The sequence below is a fragment of the Cynocephalus volans genome, chromosome 8, assembly GCF_027409185.1.
Source record: "Cynocephalus volans isolate mCynVol1 chromosome 8, mCynVol1.pri, whole genome shotgun sequence".
Classification (NCBI taxonomy): domain Eukaryota; kingdom Metazoa; phylum Chordata; class Mammalia; order Dermoptera; family Cynocephalidae; genus Cynocephalus; species Cynocephalus volans.
The window spans coordinates 19,980,786-19,997,760 of NC_084467.1; the positions used below are offsets into that span (position 1 = coordinate 19,980,786).

At 35.7% G+C, this 16,975-nt stretch overlaps 1 protein-coding gene across 1 annotated transcript in view; it reads left to right on the forward strand.

Annotated features, from left to right (window-relative positions):
• Nucleotides 1-16,975, forward strand: part of MACO1 (macoilin 1) — a 58,607-nt gene that overhangs the window by 12,459 nt on the left and 29,173 nt on the right. The window contains exons 3-7 of the mRNA XM_063106194.1: nucleotides 3,244-3,385; nucleotides 4,747-4,873; nucleotides 8,778-8,901; nucleotides 11,042-11,220; nucleotides 12,561-13,062. Of these exons, the coding sequence (XP_062962264.1) occupies nucleotides 3,244-3,385; nucleotides 4,747-4,873; nucleotides 8,778-8,901; nucleotides 11,042-11,220; nucleotides 12,561-13,062 (1,074 nt within the window). The remainder of the gene's footprint in view (nucleotides 1-3,243; nucleotides 3,386-4,746; nucleotides 4,874-8,777; nucleotides 8,902-11,041; nucleotides 11,221-12,560; nucleotides 13,063-16,975) is intronic.

The following is a 16,975-nucleotide window of genomic DNA, read 5'->3' on the forward strand; positions in this document are numbered from 1 at the left end:
AAGCAGCTAGAAATACTAGAGAGAAGGTGCACTTTACTTGGAAAGAGAAGAATGTTCAATAGTACTTCTCATTAATCATAGATACTTAATCCATAGCTGTAGAATATGGCTAAAAGGATTCAGGTAAAAATGGTTGAAAATGGCAAGGGTAGAAAAAGAATGGGAAAAAAATGTTATAGTTAATATCCACTTTGGAAGAATCACCACCATTAAGGGTAATACTTGCATATGCCTTTTCTTTATTTCATTGGCATCCATAATAGAAGCTTACAGGACTGTGTGCCCTTGTTTCAATGTATTATTTTGGAAAATATCTCTTTGTTGCAATTATGTTTTAAAATTTTGTTCAGGATATTTTATAGTTATTAGCAAATTTATTTAGATCAGGGAATCACAGTAACATCAGGTTAACTATCAGTCATATAATGAACTGTGTGTATAAAGGTATTTTATATTTAATCATATTTTATTCATGGTTTAAAAGAAATATTTTGGAATGCCATAATGGCTTAAATTCCTGTCTAGTTTTCTCCCTCTTTGGAATGTCATCTCTTTGGATTTGGCAAAATCTTATGACCTTAAGAATGTGGAAGTAGAGTAATTAGTTAGGGTTTCTACACTGATGAGCAGTCATTTTAGGTTTCTTGTGTTTTAACTTTTGTATATGTATCTACAGAAGGATAATAGGCCTGGTTTACTGATATAGAGGACTGAGTGAACATTGAATCAGGCAGCTGTCTTAAACTTTCTAAAACACAAGATTGAAATGACTCAATAGAATTTGAGATTAGTCCTAGAGAAAATCAACTTTGTTAATTAGGTCATCTCTTTTGATTTTAGAGGCAGGCCCACCTCAAACGGGAGCCTGAAGAAAGCTGAGGGTATAGCATATGTTTGTAAAAGATCAAGTTAGCTTAGATATCTGTACTTATAAACTGTGACTCACTAAGAATTGGGTGTCAAAGAACATCAAAGGTGTGAAAGCAGTTTCTTGAAAAGAAACGAAATGTATTAAAAGGACCTCCCCCCAAGTTACAGATTTGAAAAAGAATAGTCACTAACAAAGATAATCATTCCTGTATTGTCTTAGGTTTAAATGATTGAGTTATTAAAAAGTTTTCAACAGGCTGCTCTTCTTTGGATAATGCTATCTAAACAGTGAATGTTGCCAGGTAGACTGGGATCTTGCTATGCCTTGGGGGCATTTTGGGCAGAGAGCAGTTGGTAATACTGTACCTTCCTCACCTGGGAAATGGTAATGACTAGACATGATGAAGTACCCATCATGTCTCAGTCAGCTGCATTCCAAAGACAGCCCCATGGGAAAAAGGATTAATCAGAAAAATAATTGTATTTCCATGCCATGTTTTAAATGCCTTAAAAACATGGCCAAGAAGCTGTTATTCCTTCTTCAAACCTAGAAGCAATTCTGGACACAAGAAAGAAACCTTTTAGTTTTAAGGTCAAACAGCTTGGAAATCTAGTTTCAAACTAGATTTGTGCTCCCAGATACCTGCATGACTCAGTTGTTCCTTCTAATAAAATGTGCATTGCTTTCCACTGAGTCAGTTGTGGATTTAATGAGTAAGAATGAGAATGAGGGCTGTGTCCTCATCTGGCCAACAGGACTCTAGTGAAATGAAACTAAAAGGTGGGACTTGGGATTCAAGATTGTGTTCTTTTGGTTTGCTTTGAGTTCCTTGATTTTACAGCAGACCTCTTAATAGAAACTTACTATCAAACCCGGAGATGTTCTAAGAATTTAAATTGACCCAAGATGACATATTATGTATCACTATGAATACCGTATTATTGAGGGTCAAATGTGTCTACTCTTGACATCTTTTACCTATATGGCTTCAAAGGGCACAGAAGGAATCCTCAATGCTGAGTCCTGCTTTTTTTTTTTTCCTGCCTAGGTGATAAGTCTTTTTGTATCTTATTGAAATATATTTCAAAATGCTTTATTAAAATCTTGATTTTGTTGTTTGTGTTTCTTCAAATAGCTAATTTGGTCACATAAATATTGGAATGTTTGTATTACAAAACGCCATGTAAGGCTGTATCCCAAGTTAAAGTGAATTTTAGATATTTCCAATCTATGTATTTTACAAAACCTTCTTTTTTTGGTGGCTGGCCAGTATGGGATCTGAATTCTTGACCTTTGTGGTGTTACCAACACTGTACTCCAGCCAACTTAGCTAATCGGCCAGCCAGAAAACCTTTTTTTAATACCTAAATTTGATGCACTTCAGAATCAGCAGGATTAGAGACATAGAAATAGAGACTTATTAATAGGTAGAATCTAAAGGCTTCTATTATACATTATGCAACTGATGAACTGGAAAACAGACTTTTAGATTGTATGAAAAAATAATTTTTTATCCACGTTCTTACCTTGATCTACTGCAGTGGTTAGATATGTGTCCTAACTGGTTTGTGAAAGTGTGTTTCTATTTAACTTCAGTCCAGAGGGAACTGGATTTATTTACATTTCAGCTAGAACACGGCTTGGATGCGTAAGGATTTTTTCCTTTAATGTACATTTTTGTGCCCTTGCAGCCCTTGGTGGTAGTTGGCATTGGCTCCCTAAGTTAGTTTCTATTTTGGGAAATTATTTAGTTTTTGTTTGGTTAATGCAGATGAATACTATATAGAGAGGCAAGAGGAAAAAGGAGAAAAAAGACGGAATTCTTCAAGTATAGGGGGATGTTCATCAAGAATTTCAAAGAGTCTTCAAACAGATGTAGAGGGGTGGGAAAACAGCAAATTTGAAGGCTTTCAACTGTGACATTTTCTTCTAATGAAGAACAGCTTGAAAGCTGTAGTTTTGAGAGTGTTGCAGTATTTTGAAGTCAGACACTTAGCACATTTTTAAAATAGTGGTATGATTTAAATGTTTTTTCCATCTTAAATGGAATTAAGCATCTTCGGCCATCATCTTATCTTGAGAGTTGTGGGTTTCAGAATGAACACAGAGCTTTTAAAATTCAGATGTACCAAGGTCAATGGTTGGGATCCCCATACCAGCCAGCCACCAAACAATAATAATAAGTAAAATAATAAAATTCAGATGGGCCACAGCAGCATCTCTTTTTGTTCTTTATCTCCATTGTTTTCATGGTATATGAAGTTGTTTTTTTTTTTTTTTTTTTTGTCTCTTTTAGACAGAAATAATGCATTGTCTATTTTTAATTCTTCACAAATGACCTTAAATTAATTATTTATTTTTATATTTTGCAGTACATTTTTATACCTGAAATTCCTGGTAGTGTGGGCACTTGTCCTCCTGGCAGATTTTGTCCTGGAGTTCAGATTTGAATACCTGTGGCCATTCTGGCTTTTCATCAGAAGCGTGTATGATTCCTTCAGGTACCAGGGACTGGTATGTTTACTAATACATGCTTTCCATGTATGAGGGATTTAATTACCCTTCTAAGAAAATCTTGAATAGATGATAGTGAACTGTTTAAAGTAGATTTTATTAGCAATACTTAGGTGACAGTATTGGGATGAACTAATAAGGTCTGTGGACTAAAACTGGCCTCTTAAGACTATTTTGTCTAAATCCTCTGATCAAATTGTTATATTTCCTCCTCTCCCATTCCAATGAAAAGAAGGGGGTTGGGGTGGGGGCAAGACTTCAGTAGGGAGACCAAGTAGTAGAGGAAGCAATAATTGCCCAGTCCTGCTCTGAAGTGTATCCAGAGCCCCTGTTACTATGTTAGTGATTGCATTAGAGTTAGAGCAGTGGTTCTCAAACTTTTTGGTCTCAGGACCCCTTTCCACTCTTGAAAATTATTGAGGACTCCAAACAGCTTGTGTTAATATGGGTTGCATCTATCCATACTTACTATATTAGAAATTAAAACTGAGAAAAAATTTAAATACGTACGTATTCTCTTTAGTGTCTGGCTCAATAAAAGACAGCTAGATTCTCACATCTGCTTTTGCACTTAGTCTTTTGCAGTGTCATGTCATGCAACTTCTAGAAAATTACACCATGCTCATGAGTGAATGAGTGTTGAAAAGGCAGATAACATCTTAGTATTATTATGAAAATAGTTTTGAAGACCCCCACCCGCACCACTCCCCCACCACCCAGACAGCATTTTGAGAACTGCTAGGTTAGAGCAAGGGCATAGGCCTGGGGTGGTTCCCTTGGTTTGTGTGTTAATTCTATTGTATTCCATGGCCACATCTTATAACTTTTCCACCCAGGCCTGGTGCTTTGATCAGAGCAAATCCATGCTTTAAAAAGATGGTTTCATGCTCATGTTCTATTGGTTATATGTAGTGCTGTCCAGAGAAAGGTTGCGTTATTAAAATTATTAACATCAGCATATTTCTTACTGATACTGTGGTTCATTTGTGCTCCAACAAGTCTATTTAAGAATGAGGCTCTGTAGGAATGGTTTGTGAGGACAGCAGAGGCTTTTCCCTGTTAAAATTTTAGTTCTTCATGTGACTAGTGGAATCCAAATGAACTCACTGTGGTTCACCCTGTTTGTTCTGTTCCAGTTCTTCTTTATGCTTTGAGAATCATAAATAGTATTACTCTTTAATGTTAAAATAACCACTACTTTTTACTTGATTATTTTAAATGTTTAAAATTTTCTGTTAACTTGCTCTGTAGTTATTGGATAGCAGTTTCAGTGATTTTGTACAACATGCTTTTAACAACCTGTGTTTGAAAATAATAAGTTCTAAAATGCATTTTTAATTTTGTTTTGTTTTTCCCTTTAGGCCTTCTCAGTATTTTTTGTTTGTGTAGCATTCACATCAAATATAATATGTCTGCTGTTCATCCCTATACAATGGCTCTTTTTTGCTGCTAGCACATATGTGTGGGTTCAGTACGTATGGCACACTGGTAAGTCTTAATAATTTCTTAGATGGATGAAAATCTGAGATGCAAATATTTAAAATGTGGTGATTTCTTTGAATAAATTATTTAGAGTTGAGCTTAATGTGGACATATTTTTTTTTTTTTTTTTTTTTTTAAAGATGACCAGTAAGGGGGTCTTAACCCTTGACTTGGTGTTATCAGCACCACACTCTCCCTAGTGAGCCACAAGCCGGCCCTTAATGTGGACATTTTAAAGTTCCTTTTCCTAATAGATTGTAATCTACCTTTAAAAACACATTTTACATTTTTTTCATTATTGGAATCAAAAGCTTAAGCCTTTACAATTTGATTTTCTTGATTGTAAGCATTTCAATTACCAGCTCTCATTATGAAAATATCCATTTTTTTAAAAACTTGAAGTCATTTCTAGTTAGGTATACTTGGAGACAGCCATGTGCCAAATAAGAAAAATGTTCATGGATTTCAGCATTGAAAAAAATGTCAGAGGCCATTTAAGTAAACCCTTAATTTGGCACAAGAATTCCTATAGCATCCCTGGCATGTGGTGTTTTCACCTCTGATTGAAAACCTGTGGTGACAAGGAACTTACCTATTGTTCCTGGCACCCTATTCTGTTTTGGAGCAACTGTAATAGAAAGTTCTTCCTCATATTGAGCCAGAATTTTCCTCCTATACTGTTGACACAGTATGTCATAACTGTTTCTGGGCTCACTGATTTCTTAGAGGATTTAGAGAGGCTTTTCCCAGGAAAATATATGGGAATGTACAAAACTCGTTCTTAAGATCTCAAGGAGCCTACAGCCCATGCCCTCAAGCCCACCATTGAACTCCTACATTAGAGCCACACTGAATGGGTGCAGTCTCCCTTCCACGTTAACATTTCTTTAGAGATTTGTTTTTATTTATTTATTTATTTATTTTTATTGGCTAGCCTGTAAGGGGATCTGAACCCTTGATCTTGGGATTATCAACACCACACTTTCCCAAGTGAGCCACTAGCCAGTCTGATCTCTAGAGATTTGAAGACACTGCCATATCCTCTTAAGTCTTCTTTTCTATAGGGAAAAAACATCTCTGGTTTCATTGGCTTTTCCTTGTATGGTATCTTAAGCACTTTCACCATCCTGGTCTCCCTCATTCTTAGTGGTTCTGTGTACTCAGGTGTGTTCTCACTACAGTAGAGCTACACAGTCACCTCCCCTCTTCTTAAAGCTATACTTCTGTTTCAGAACAAGTTATTATTTCAAAACTAAGTTAGTTATTTCAAACTAAGATCAGATGAGATATTTTGACAGCTCCAGACTACTGTGAAAGTCTGAACGTGGTATGCACTGGGATTTGAGGATTGGCTGTCAAGATTCACACTTGTCAGCAAAGCTGCATGAAACTTGATTCCTAGGCCCAGCTGCAACCTGTAGGATTCTGACCACTGAGGGAGCGCCAAATAATAAAAGCTCTCTGGAGCAACATTCATCCTCTTCTTAAAGCTGCTAAGAGGATGATGTTGGCCCATGTCAAAGACACATTTGAGCTCTGTTATTCAAAGTATCCACTATGAGCATGGTTTTCTCTGTATTTAGTACTCTTTCATATCTGACTTGATTTATGAGCTACCATGAAGGTTCTTTAGTCTGCTTTCCTCTAATTAAAACAATTTTTCTTTGCGCCAGTTTTTATTTCTATTTCCTTATCCTGGGCCTCAGTTTTGAGTGAGTTGCCATTTACGCTCATCACCCTAAGTCTCAGTTTCTTCTCTGTCATATGAAGGTGGGATAATCCAGATAATGTCTAAGGGAGCCTTCTAGCTCAAATATTTTGAATTATAGCAGTTCTCTAAATTTTTCCAATAATGTCTTAGTAGTGGAGAAGAAACTAACCATCTAACTATTAATAGAACCTATTGGGAACTAGTTAACTAGTACAGAGGATGACCCATAAGGCAGCAATATAGCTGATGTCATAAAATGATCCTGGGCTCTCTTTAATCCTAGGCTCAGAAATACACATTGGAGTAGCTAAGTCGTGAAATAGTTTTAATTTGGGATGATTAGTGCTTAAACAAAACAGAACAAAAATCTTTTTGTTCTTATTGGGCCTGATAAATATGATTACAATTTATTTAACTTGGGGCTAATTTTTCTTCCAGTTACTAAAATTTAAAATTCTTTCTTAAAATTGTTAGGAATGGTTAATGAAATTATAAATGGCCACAAATGAATGATGATATATTGTAAACTTTTTGCCTTGTTAAGAGGGGAAGAAAAACCAGGATACAAAACTGTATGTACGATATGATTATTATACTTGTTCAAAATACTTTCAATGTGGTTTTATTTATTTGGTAGATGTAGAAATACAGGTATTTTGTCTAGTTTTGTCTTTTTTTCTGTAATGTGCTTATAATGTTTATAAAATATAGAGAGTAGGAAATAGAAGTTTTTGAAAATGCTTTGGAAATGATTTAGAGAATGCATTATCCTGTGGCTTGCTGTTCTTCTTCCTACATTGTGAAAATGCCTATTTTTTGTATGTTAAATCTGTAAGAATGGTTGAGGTCATTAGCTACCTTAACAGATCAAATTTCTACTTATCTCAGGGACTGGGTCTTAAGGGAACTTGGGGTCTCTTTAGAAGCAGACCTAGTACTATCTCTGCAAATTGGATCCAATTTGCTTAAACTCAGGGCTTTACTTTTCTCTTCAACAAAATGAGGAAGTTAGACTAAATGATCTGTCTAGTTTCAAGATTCTCTGATTTTTCTTTAGTTTCATCCCAAAGAATCTTAGCAAAAAACCATCGTGTCAGTGATTTTTGCCCCTTCATGCCTATGTGGTTCCCATTCATAAATATTCCAGTATTAATCATATCTTCACATAGATGGACCTAACCTGCAGATTTTAGATTCTGAAAGCCAGTGGAAAATTTCTCGTTATTTGCATCTCATTTATTCTGTTACAAGTTGCTTTTTCTTTTTTCCCCCTTGAAAATTGTTTTTAATTACAAAATAAATATGAGCTTGTGGTTAAGAAAAAAAAATTTTTGAGCAGTACTTAAAGGTCAGAAACATTCCTTGTCCTGCAACTCATTCTTTGAGAACTTTATTTTTTTTATGTAGATCATTCCATGACAGTGCAGATCTTTCTCATTCTTTAGAAAAGCTGCAATGTATTTCATTATATGGATTTATCATAATTGAACATTTCCCTGTTGGTGGATGTTTAAATTAGTTCTAAAATTTTGCTATTGCAAATAATACTACAGCGAACATTCTTACATATTTATCTCAAGGCTCTTTTGTATTTCTATAGGGTGGATTCCTAGAAGTGGAATTTCTGGGTCAAAGTTACAAGTATTTTAAATTTTATTATACTGCCAAATTGCCTTTTAAAAAAGTTGCCCCAATTTATTTTATTGCCAAATATGAGAATGAACATTTCCCCATACCCTCCCTACACTATTATCTGTCTTTTGAACTTTTGCTTATCTGGCAGGTTAAAAAAAAATGGAATCTGATTGTTTTAATTTGTATCTCCCTAATTAGTAGTAAAGTTGAAGATCTTTTCATATGTTTTTTAGCCATCTATATTTCTTCTCTTTTGACTGGCAAATTTTTTTTCTTCAGTTGCCTTTTTATTGATTTGTAGGAGCTCGTATGTCAGGGCTATGAATCCTTTGTTTTACATATATTGTGGATATTTTCTGTCAGAATGTTTGTCTTTTATTTCTGTCAATGATTCTGTGAAATTTGTCATATAAAAGCTTTCAGTTTGGATCAAATCGCTTTTTAATTTAGTTTAGTTGAAAGTCTTAATGAAAATTACTGTAGTTGAATCAGTCTCCCAAACAATCCATCTGTTATGTTAGTAAATGTATCATTGATGCTTGTCCCTCTGTTGCTTTCCCACAGAAAGGGGAGTGTGTTTGCCTACAGTGTCCCTCTGGATACTCTTTGTTTATATTGAAGCAGCAATTAGATTTAAAGATCTCAAAAATTTTCATGTAGACCTTTGTCGTCCATTTGCTGCTCACTGGTAAGTATTATATATGTTCTTAATCTGTAATTCATTTCAACATAGAATGGTAGGTTCAACTGTAAATTCTTTTTCAGAAATTTTACATGAACCCAAAAAGCAATATAGCATGGTCGTAAAGAGCATAAGCCTTTTGTCAGGCACGTGAGTGTTTCAATCCCAGCTCTGTCCCTTATAGCTGTGTTGCCTTGGGCTGTCATTGTCTCTAAGCCTCAGTTTTCTTACCTGTCTCATGGGGTTGTGGAAAAGGAAATGAAGTGACATGTAAAGTGTTTCAAACCCGACACATAGGTGCTAGATAAATGTTAGCTATTTTTAGTATAATCAGATTATGATTCCAAAAAATATTGATGAAATATATGGCTACTTCATGAAGCTTAAAACACTTGGAATTTACTTAGCCCTTTTACGAAAGTAAGAGAATATTATTAATAATTTTAAAGGAATATTATTTCTCCTTACAAATTATAAATGAATATTAAGATATTATTCATTTAACCTTAACCATGAAGCATTTTTGAAAGTGATCTTGATACTTGTTTATATGTGTTGTGGAAATCACCACCTAAATTGTATTTCTCTTAAACACACCAATTTTTGCTAATATTTATGGTAAAAACTGAGGTAAACAAGGATCAGGGGGCTGGCCTTTTAGCTCACTTGGTTAGAGCACAGTGTTACAAGGATCAACCAAAAAAAAAATACTGTTTCCAATATTTTAGTCTTTTCACAAACAAGCAAATTAAATAAACTGGGTCAATAAAGTTTATCACTTTAAATTTGAGGTGAGACCACATTTAGACTAATTATAAATTGGTAAGTTTTTTTTTCAAAAGATGACCAGTAAGGGGATCTGAACCCTTGATTTGGTGTTGTCAGCACCACGCTCTCCCAATTGAGCTAACGGCCATCCCTATATAGGGCTCCGAACCCATGTCCTTGGAGTTATCAATACCACACTCTCCCAAGTGAGCCACAGGCTGGCCCCTAAATTGATAAGTTTTAATGTTAGTGAAGCTTAATATGGATTGACACTGTTTTCAGAGGCTTCAGAATATTAGACACGCTGATGAGTTGAATAAAAATATTTTGACTTTCCATGCCAGAGATTAGAGTTGTAAGTACAGCTGGTTTAATTTGGTGGTACAACCCAAATATTGGCACTGATAATATCAGATATTTATTTAAATGATTCTTGAATTTATGTATGACAGAGTGTTTATGAACTAATTTTCCAGGAATAGCTGGTGACAGTACTCCTCAGGCAGCAAGAAGATTAAGTTAAAGTCATGACCTGGATTTAACCCTGCCTTCTAGTATTAAAAAATAAATGAGGTCCTTTTGATTGGGGGAGGGGGGTGGCCATTAAGGGGATCTGAATCCATGACCTTGGTGTTATAAGGCTGTGCTCGAACCATCTAAGCTAAGTGGCCAGCCCTTTTTTTGATTTTTTAACGATTAACAATGTTTACTTGAGTCCACCCATAAAAATCTTTACCCTTTTAGTTCTTAAAATTGTACAGTCCTTTTCAAAAGCACCGGTTAATAAAGGAAAAATATATATAAAAAGCATATAGATGTCTAAATTCTAATTCATAAGGCAGTTCAGTATTTCTTTAGTCACTGTATCTGATAGTCCCTGTGGTGACTCCTTGGATTATTTTGAAGAATACCAAAGACTGATGGGAAGTGTTTTCTTATGGTCTAGCAGTCCCATTGTTCCCTGGGGGTTTGTTTTACATGCCAGCTGCCTCTGATTTCCACAGCAGATCTCACATTTATTTATGTGTTTACTGAATGCTGTCCTCAACTACCATCATCAACTAGAAGTTATTTTTTAATTCTAGGATTTATTTTTAATTAATTTATTTATTTTTTTTAAGATGACCGGTAAGGGGATCTTAACCCTTGATTTGGTGTTGTCAGCACCACGCTCTCCCAAGTAAGCTAACTGGCCATCCCTATATAGGGACCCGAACTCATGGCCTTGGTGTTTGTTATCAGCACCACACTCTCCCAAGTGAGCCACGGACCAGCCCTTTATTTTTAAATTTTAAGTCGTTGGTATCCTCATGTGCATCTTGATGCATGATGATTCATTTTAAACTTGCAATTACTGGCTGGATTGTCTTCTTTCTAGTATTGGGTACCCTGTGGTCACTTTGGGCTTTGGCTTCAAAAGTTATGTAAGCTACAAAATGCGGTTAAGGAAACAAAAGGAAGTGCAAAAAGAGAACGAGTTTTACATGCAGCTTCTTCAACAAGCCCTCCCTCCAGAGCAACAGATGCTACAGAAGCAAGAAAAAGAGGCCGAGGAAGGTAGGTCTTTACCCTAAAGTTGTTGGCTCAATAGGCTAGTCATTATTTCTCTTAATGGAATTTTCTTTTTAGAAAAATAGCTAGGATTTTAGATCTTCCTGTTTTCTGGTGTTCCTCCTCAGTGCCGTTGTTTGATCATGAAATACAGAGTGTGGATGAGTTTTTTTACCTACTCTCTGAACACCATGGGCTTTTAAATATGTTTATTTTATTTTATTATTTTAATATTTTATTTGTTATAAATATTTTAAAGTATTTATTCTCAGCAGCAAAATAGTATGTAAATATGTGAATTTGAAATTTAAGCAAGCCAAGAGCCAGAGTATAAGCAAGATAGAGATGTGGGCATGTAGAACTGAATTTTATAAGTCAAAAGTGTGAATAGAGCAAAGATGGATAGGTCCTATTTTAAATGTTCATGTAACGTAATGTAGATTTTAAATTGAACCATATCTAATGGGACCTCTCTCAAGGGCCAATAAAAATAGATGAATTGACAATAATAACCAGTTTTATTTGGTTTGGGAGTTGGAAGTTTGAGGTCATGTTTTTAGTTAATAAATGTCCAAGTCTTTTTCTCTGGTGTGGAGCAAAAGTCCCTCTTCAAGCAGACTTTAACAAGTTGGAATGTGTAGACCTGAAACAGAAAATTCTTTACAAGTGGCCTGGTAAATGATATAGACGTCTTGTTACCTCAACATTAGAGTCAAGAAAAAGGATAGATGTCCTGTATCCTAAAATCACACCTCTTCTTTTGTTTCATTTAACCTCTTTCTTTTCAGGAAAGTTACTAGCAGTTTGTTTAATCCAGGCATTTTAAAAAATATGGCCTCTTAGGGGAATGATCTGCCTTTGTCTTCTCACCCCAGTGATGGACAAGTTTGATTGGACTGATATATGAAATATGACTTAATTATAAAAACCTGATCTTATTTTCTTATTTATTTATTTATTTATTTATTTATTTATTTATTTATTTATATTTTTTAAAAAGATGACCAATAAGGGGATCTTAACCCTTGACTTGGTGTTATCAGCACCACGCTCTCCCAAGTGAGGCATGGGCTGGCCCCTGCTCTTATTTTCAAGGCCAAATCTTTAATGGCTTGATGTTCATAAATGATGGTGATATTCTAAAAGTGCAGCTTCTCAAATATATTTGGATTTGCTTCTTGAAGTTAGCATAATGAGCTGTGGTTATTGCTTCTAAATGTGTTTTCAAGTTAATGTAGTGAAGTTCTAAGTATAGATAATACAGTTTGTTGAATCCGTCTATGTTTTTAAAAAACTAAATATACCAGTGTGGGTTTTTGTTTGTTGGTTTGTTTTTGGTATTGTAGCAGCCAAAGGATTACCTGATATGGATTCCTCGATCCTTATACACCACAATGGAGGTATCCCAGCCAACAAAAAACTCTCTACAACTTTGCCAGAGATAGAATACCGAGAAAAAGGAAAAGAAAAGGACAAGGATGCCAAAAAGCACAATCTTGGAATAAATAACAACAATATTCTACAACCTGTAGACTCTAAAATACAAGAAATTGAGTATATGGAAAACCATATCAATAGTAAAAGATTAAATAATGATCTTGTGGGAAGTACAGAAAATCTCTTGAAAGAGGACTCATGCACTGCTTCCTCAAAAAATTACAAAAACGCCAGTGGAGTTGTGAACTCCTCACCACGAAGTCATAGCGCCACAAATGGAAGCATTCCTTCCTCATCTAGTAAAAACGAGAAGAAGCAGAAATGCACCAGCAAGAGCCCAAGTACACACAAGGACTTAATGGAAAATTGTATTCCTAATAACCAGCTAAGCAAACCAGATGCACTGGTAAGGTAAGTGTGCATGCTATGTCCTTACCAACACTTTGCAATAAACTTGACATATTCTTGAAAAACAAACACTCCCTTATGGGCCTGTAGGAGTTGTTCATGATCAGATACTGTGACTAGTGATATTTTGGTGTTTGTTTTATATGGGTTTGTTGGCCACCTTGTGTCATTGTCTTAAAGCATTGACCTCAGCTCTTTCCAGTGTTCTGAATAAGAGGTGACAGTGATTACTCTCCACATTTGACAAATTTACATGTAACTTGATTCTTACTAGTGTTTTTTTTTTTTTTTTAATTATTATTTGGCTGCCAGCTGGTATGGGGATCAAACCCTTGACCACTGTGTTACAACGCTGTGCTGTAACCAATTGAGCTAACCCTTTTCTAGTGGTATTGAAAGGCACTTCTTTAGTACTTGTTCTTTTCTATTTGCATATCCAAAGTTCTTTTGGCATAGACACAAAAAGAAGAGTTTGTGCCCTGTTCATGCAAATCTCTATTTGTCAAACAAATACAGGTGGAGGTGTTTGAAAAAGTTGTCCATACCACCTTGTTTTGTTTGTTTTTTGTCACTTAGAATGTGAATTATCCCTAGATAACTCTGGGAAAGTTAGGTGTGAAAAGTAATCTCATTCTAAAAATTCCATAGAGAAACGTAATGTTAGACATGGATTTTAATCAGAAATAAAAGAATAACATTATTGTATTACATTGACTGGCTCAGACTTAATCTTGCTGTATTTTATATGACTTATGTTAGGCAAACATAAATATGTTCCTTTTACCTCAAATCTCTAATTTGGAAGCTGAGATCTGAACTGGAGCTTTTCTTTTTATGTGTAACTCAAGAGGGCAATTGTAACTCACCCCCTTCAGTAAGTTATCTTATATTCCTCTTCCTTTGGTTTGCTTAAAGGCAGACAATTTATTCTAGGAGGGAGAATTTCCAGCGTTATAAATTGTATGAAGTGGATTATTAATTTGTTTTAATTTTCTGGTTGGTAGTTAGATTAAAGGAGATATATTTGGGCTCCACTGCTACAGGTTCTAGAGGTTTCATAGCCCACAGGTAACTTTTGGAAGCATGCTGTTGCTGATGCTGCACTGGCATCCACTCTGTCTGTTATGACCTTCTGTCCATCATACCCTGAAGAGAAAGCGCTCAGCAGAGAACCCTCCTCCAGATGCCCTTGGGAGAAAGACCAATTTGTTGACCACCTATTTCAAAAGGAGTATCCCACAAATCCACTAAATGCTGTAAATGAAATATCTGCCAGAAGTTACTTAATATCCTTTCTGCTACACAATTTTAATAATAGCAGTCAAGCCCAAACAGTTTTCCTCTGCTAATTGTTGCAGAGAGAGCAGTCAAGGCTTAGTCTTGTGACACCGGCTCCCTAGAGTCCCAGTTGTGATATTGATTGACTACTACCTGATCTGAGTTTAGTAGAGAAGTTCAAGGACTCAGATGGCCGATTGTCCAGTAAACTGAGGGTAATGACATGGATCATGTGGTCTCTGTACCTGCTCCTGGGGGGGTATGCTGCTTCCTGTGTTCACTAATATGTACTCTACCTTGACCTACAGGGTCCCAGGGTATTACTCTGTTTTAGAGAACTACTTGCTGTCAAATAAATATATAGAAAATATTATGTTTAAATAGTTCTATAAGCTTCCATAGGATTACTTTTAACTTTTAATGTAATATAAAAAATAAGGGAATGACCTAAATATCCAACAGTGGGAGAAATTTAAATAAGTTATGGTCCATCCATTTGATGGACTCAATACAGACAGTACAAAATCATACTATTGAGCCATGTTAAAGAATATGAAATTCCTGTACTGGCCAGCCAACAAAACAAAACAAAACAAAACAAAACAAACAGAAAGAATGTGGGAAAGCACTTATAATATTTTATGAAGAAAGGAGAAAGCAATTTAATTAAAAACAGGTTTTTTTCTAATATACACAGAAAAGGGATTTGAAGGGAAAGGAACCAAAATATTAACAATAGTTATTGCCCATGATAGTATTGGGCATTTATTTTTTATTTTTACTTTCATAAATTTTCAAATTTTTCTATGATAAACGACAATGAAAGAGTTTAAAAGAAAAGGTATATCTATTTGAGCACATTATCCAGCTTGGTTGTAGGAGGCCTTATCTCATTTACTCTCACCTTTGTCTGTCTCCTATTTCCTCTTGTTTGACTTCCTATATGTTTTGATGGATTTTAATGACTGTGACTGTTTGACATGTTTGAGTTGTTAGCTAGAGTGGGTTTGTTATCTTCAGATGGAGAAGGCTGGACTCAGTGGTCTCTACGTTCTTTTTAATACAAGCATACACTGGTTGAGGGTGTGTACATGTGCCCTTCACTTCTGCAGGCACACCCAGGGTTGTGCACTGTTCCAGGCTGGCCGTGACTTCCACAGGGATGCTTTAGAGATAGGACTGATGTACCCTTTTTCAAATGTTTAAGAAAAAAATTGAAAGTCAGTTCTACATTAATTAGCCAGTAACTCTACTGTAATAATAAATTAATTACAACACATTCTCCAGCTGTATCTGTCTCAACACCATGGTTGCAAACTGCTTGATGACTGGTAAGGGGATCTTAACCCTTGACTTGGTGTTGTCAGCACTGCACTCTCCCAAGTGAGCTAACCGGCCATCCCTATATGGGATCCGAACCGTGGCCTTGGTTTTATCAGCACCACACTCTCCCGAGTGAGCCACTGGCCGGCCCCTGCAAACTGCTTTTTTTGAGGAACCAATTCAGTGACTTTTGGGGAAAAATTCATTACTACTCCACCACTTTCAAAGAGAATTCTTGTAGATTGATGTGGCTGCCCAAATAAGATTTGATGACCATTCCCTGTGAAGGAGCAAGCTGTCCTCCTCCTTCAAAAGCAGATCTTTTTCCAAATTTTCCAAGATCCATGGATGTTCTCCAGTCTGTTGTATACCACAGGTTAGCAAACAACAGCACACAGGTCAAATCCAGCCAACTGCCTGTTTTTGTGAAAATAAATTTTATTGGAACACAGCCACTCATTCATTTACATAATGTCAATGGCTGCTTTTGTACTACAGTGACAAAGTTGAGTAGCTGTAATAGAGACCGTATGACCTGCAAATCCTAAAAATGATATATATATAGACCTTTACAGAAAAAGTATGCTTACCTCTGTTGTATAGTAATTGCTTGTTTGGGGGATCTTTCCTCCTTACTAGATTGTGAGCTCCAGAAGGTAGAAGCTGGGTCTCTCCATTTTTATATCTTTATATAAAAATAAAGTGCTTACTGAATGTTTGTTGAATTTGTGTATGGCATGGGGGCAAGGAAGTGAGTGAATGGAGAAGGCTCTGGTCTACCAGGAAATACAGAGAATGTGGAGCAGAAGGTGCTGAATAGATTGCTAAAGTAAAGGAAGATGGGGAAGGTGGGGAACTTGGGAATAGTAAGTGTTGCTTATAAGGTCCTTCCCTGGATAAGTCTGGGCACTTGCCAAATCCAATCCAAAATCCTGTTTTGGTTTAAGAAATACATATCTTACAAAATAATCCTGTTTCTGCCAGCTTGATTTCTGAATTCTTTACCCAAGATATTTAAAAACAAACTTATAATGTTGGTAGCCAAAAATGTTTTTAATTCCAACATGGGAAAAATTCTAGTCAAAAACAACAAAAGGGGGCTGGCCGGTTAGCTCAGTCGGTTAAAGTACAGCCTTGTAACCAAGGTCAAGGATTTGGATCTCCATACTGCCCAGCTTCCAAAAAAAACCAAAAACAGAAAAAAATAGAAAAGGCAATGAGGAAGATCAGTTGTTTTAACAAAGTGCTGAGTTAGAAAGGAATATGTAAATTAGAATAAGGTTTGTTTAAGTTTTTTCCTCAGGGGCCAGCCCGT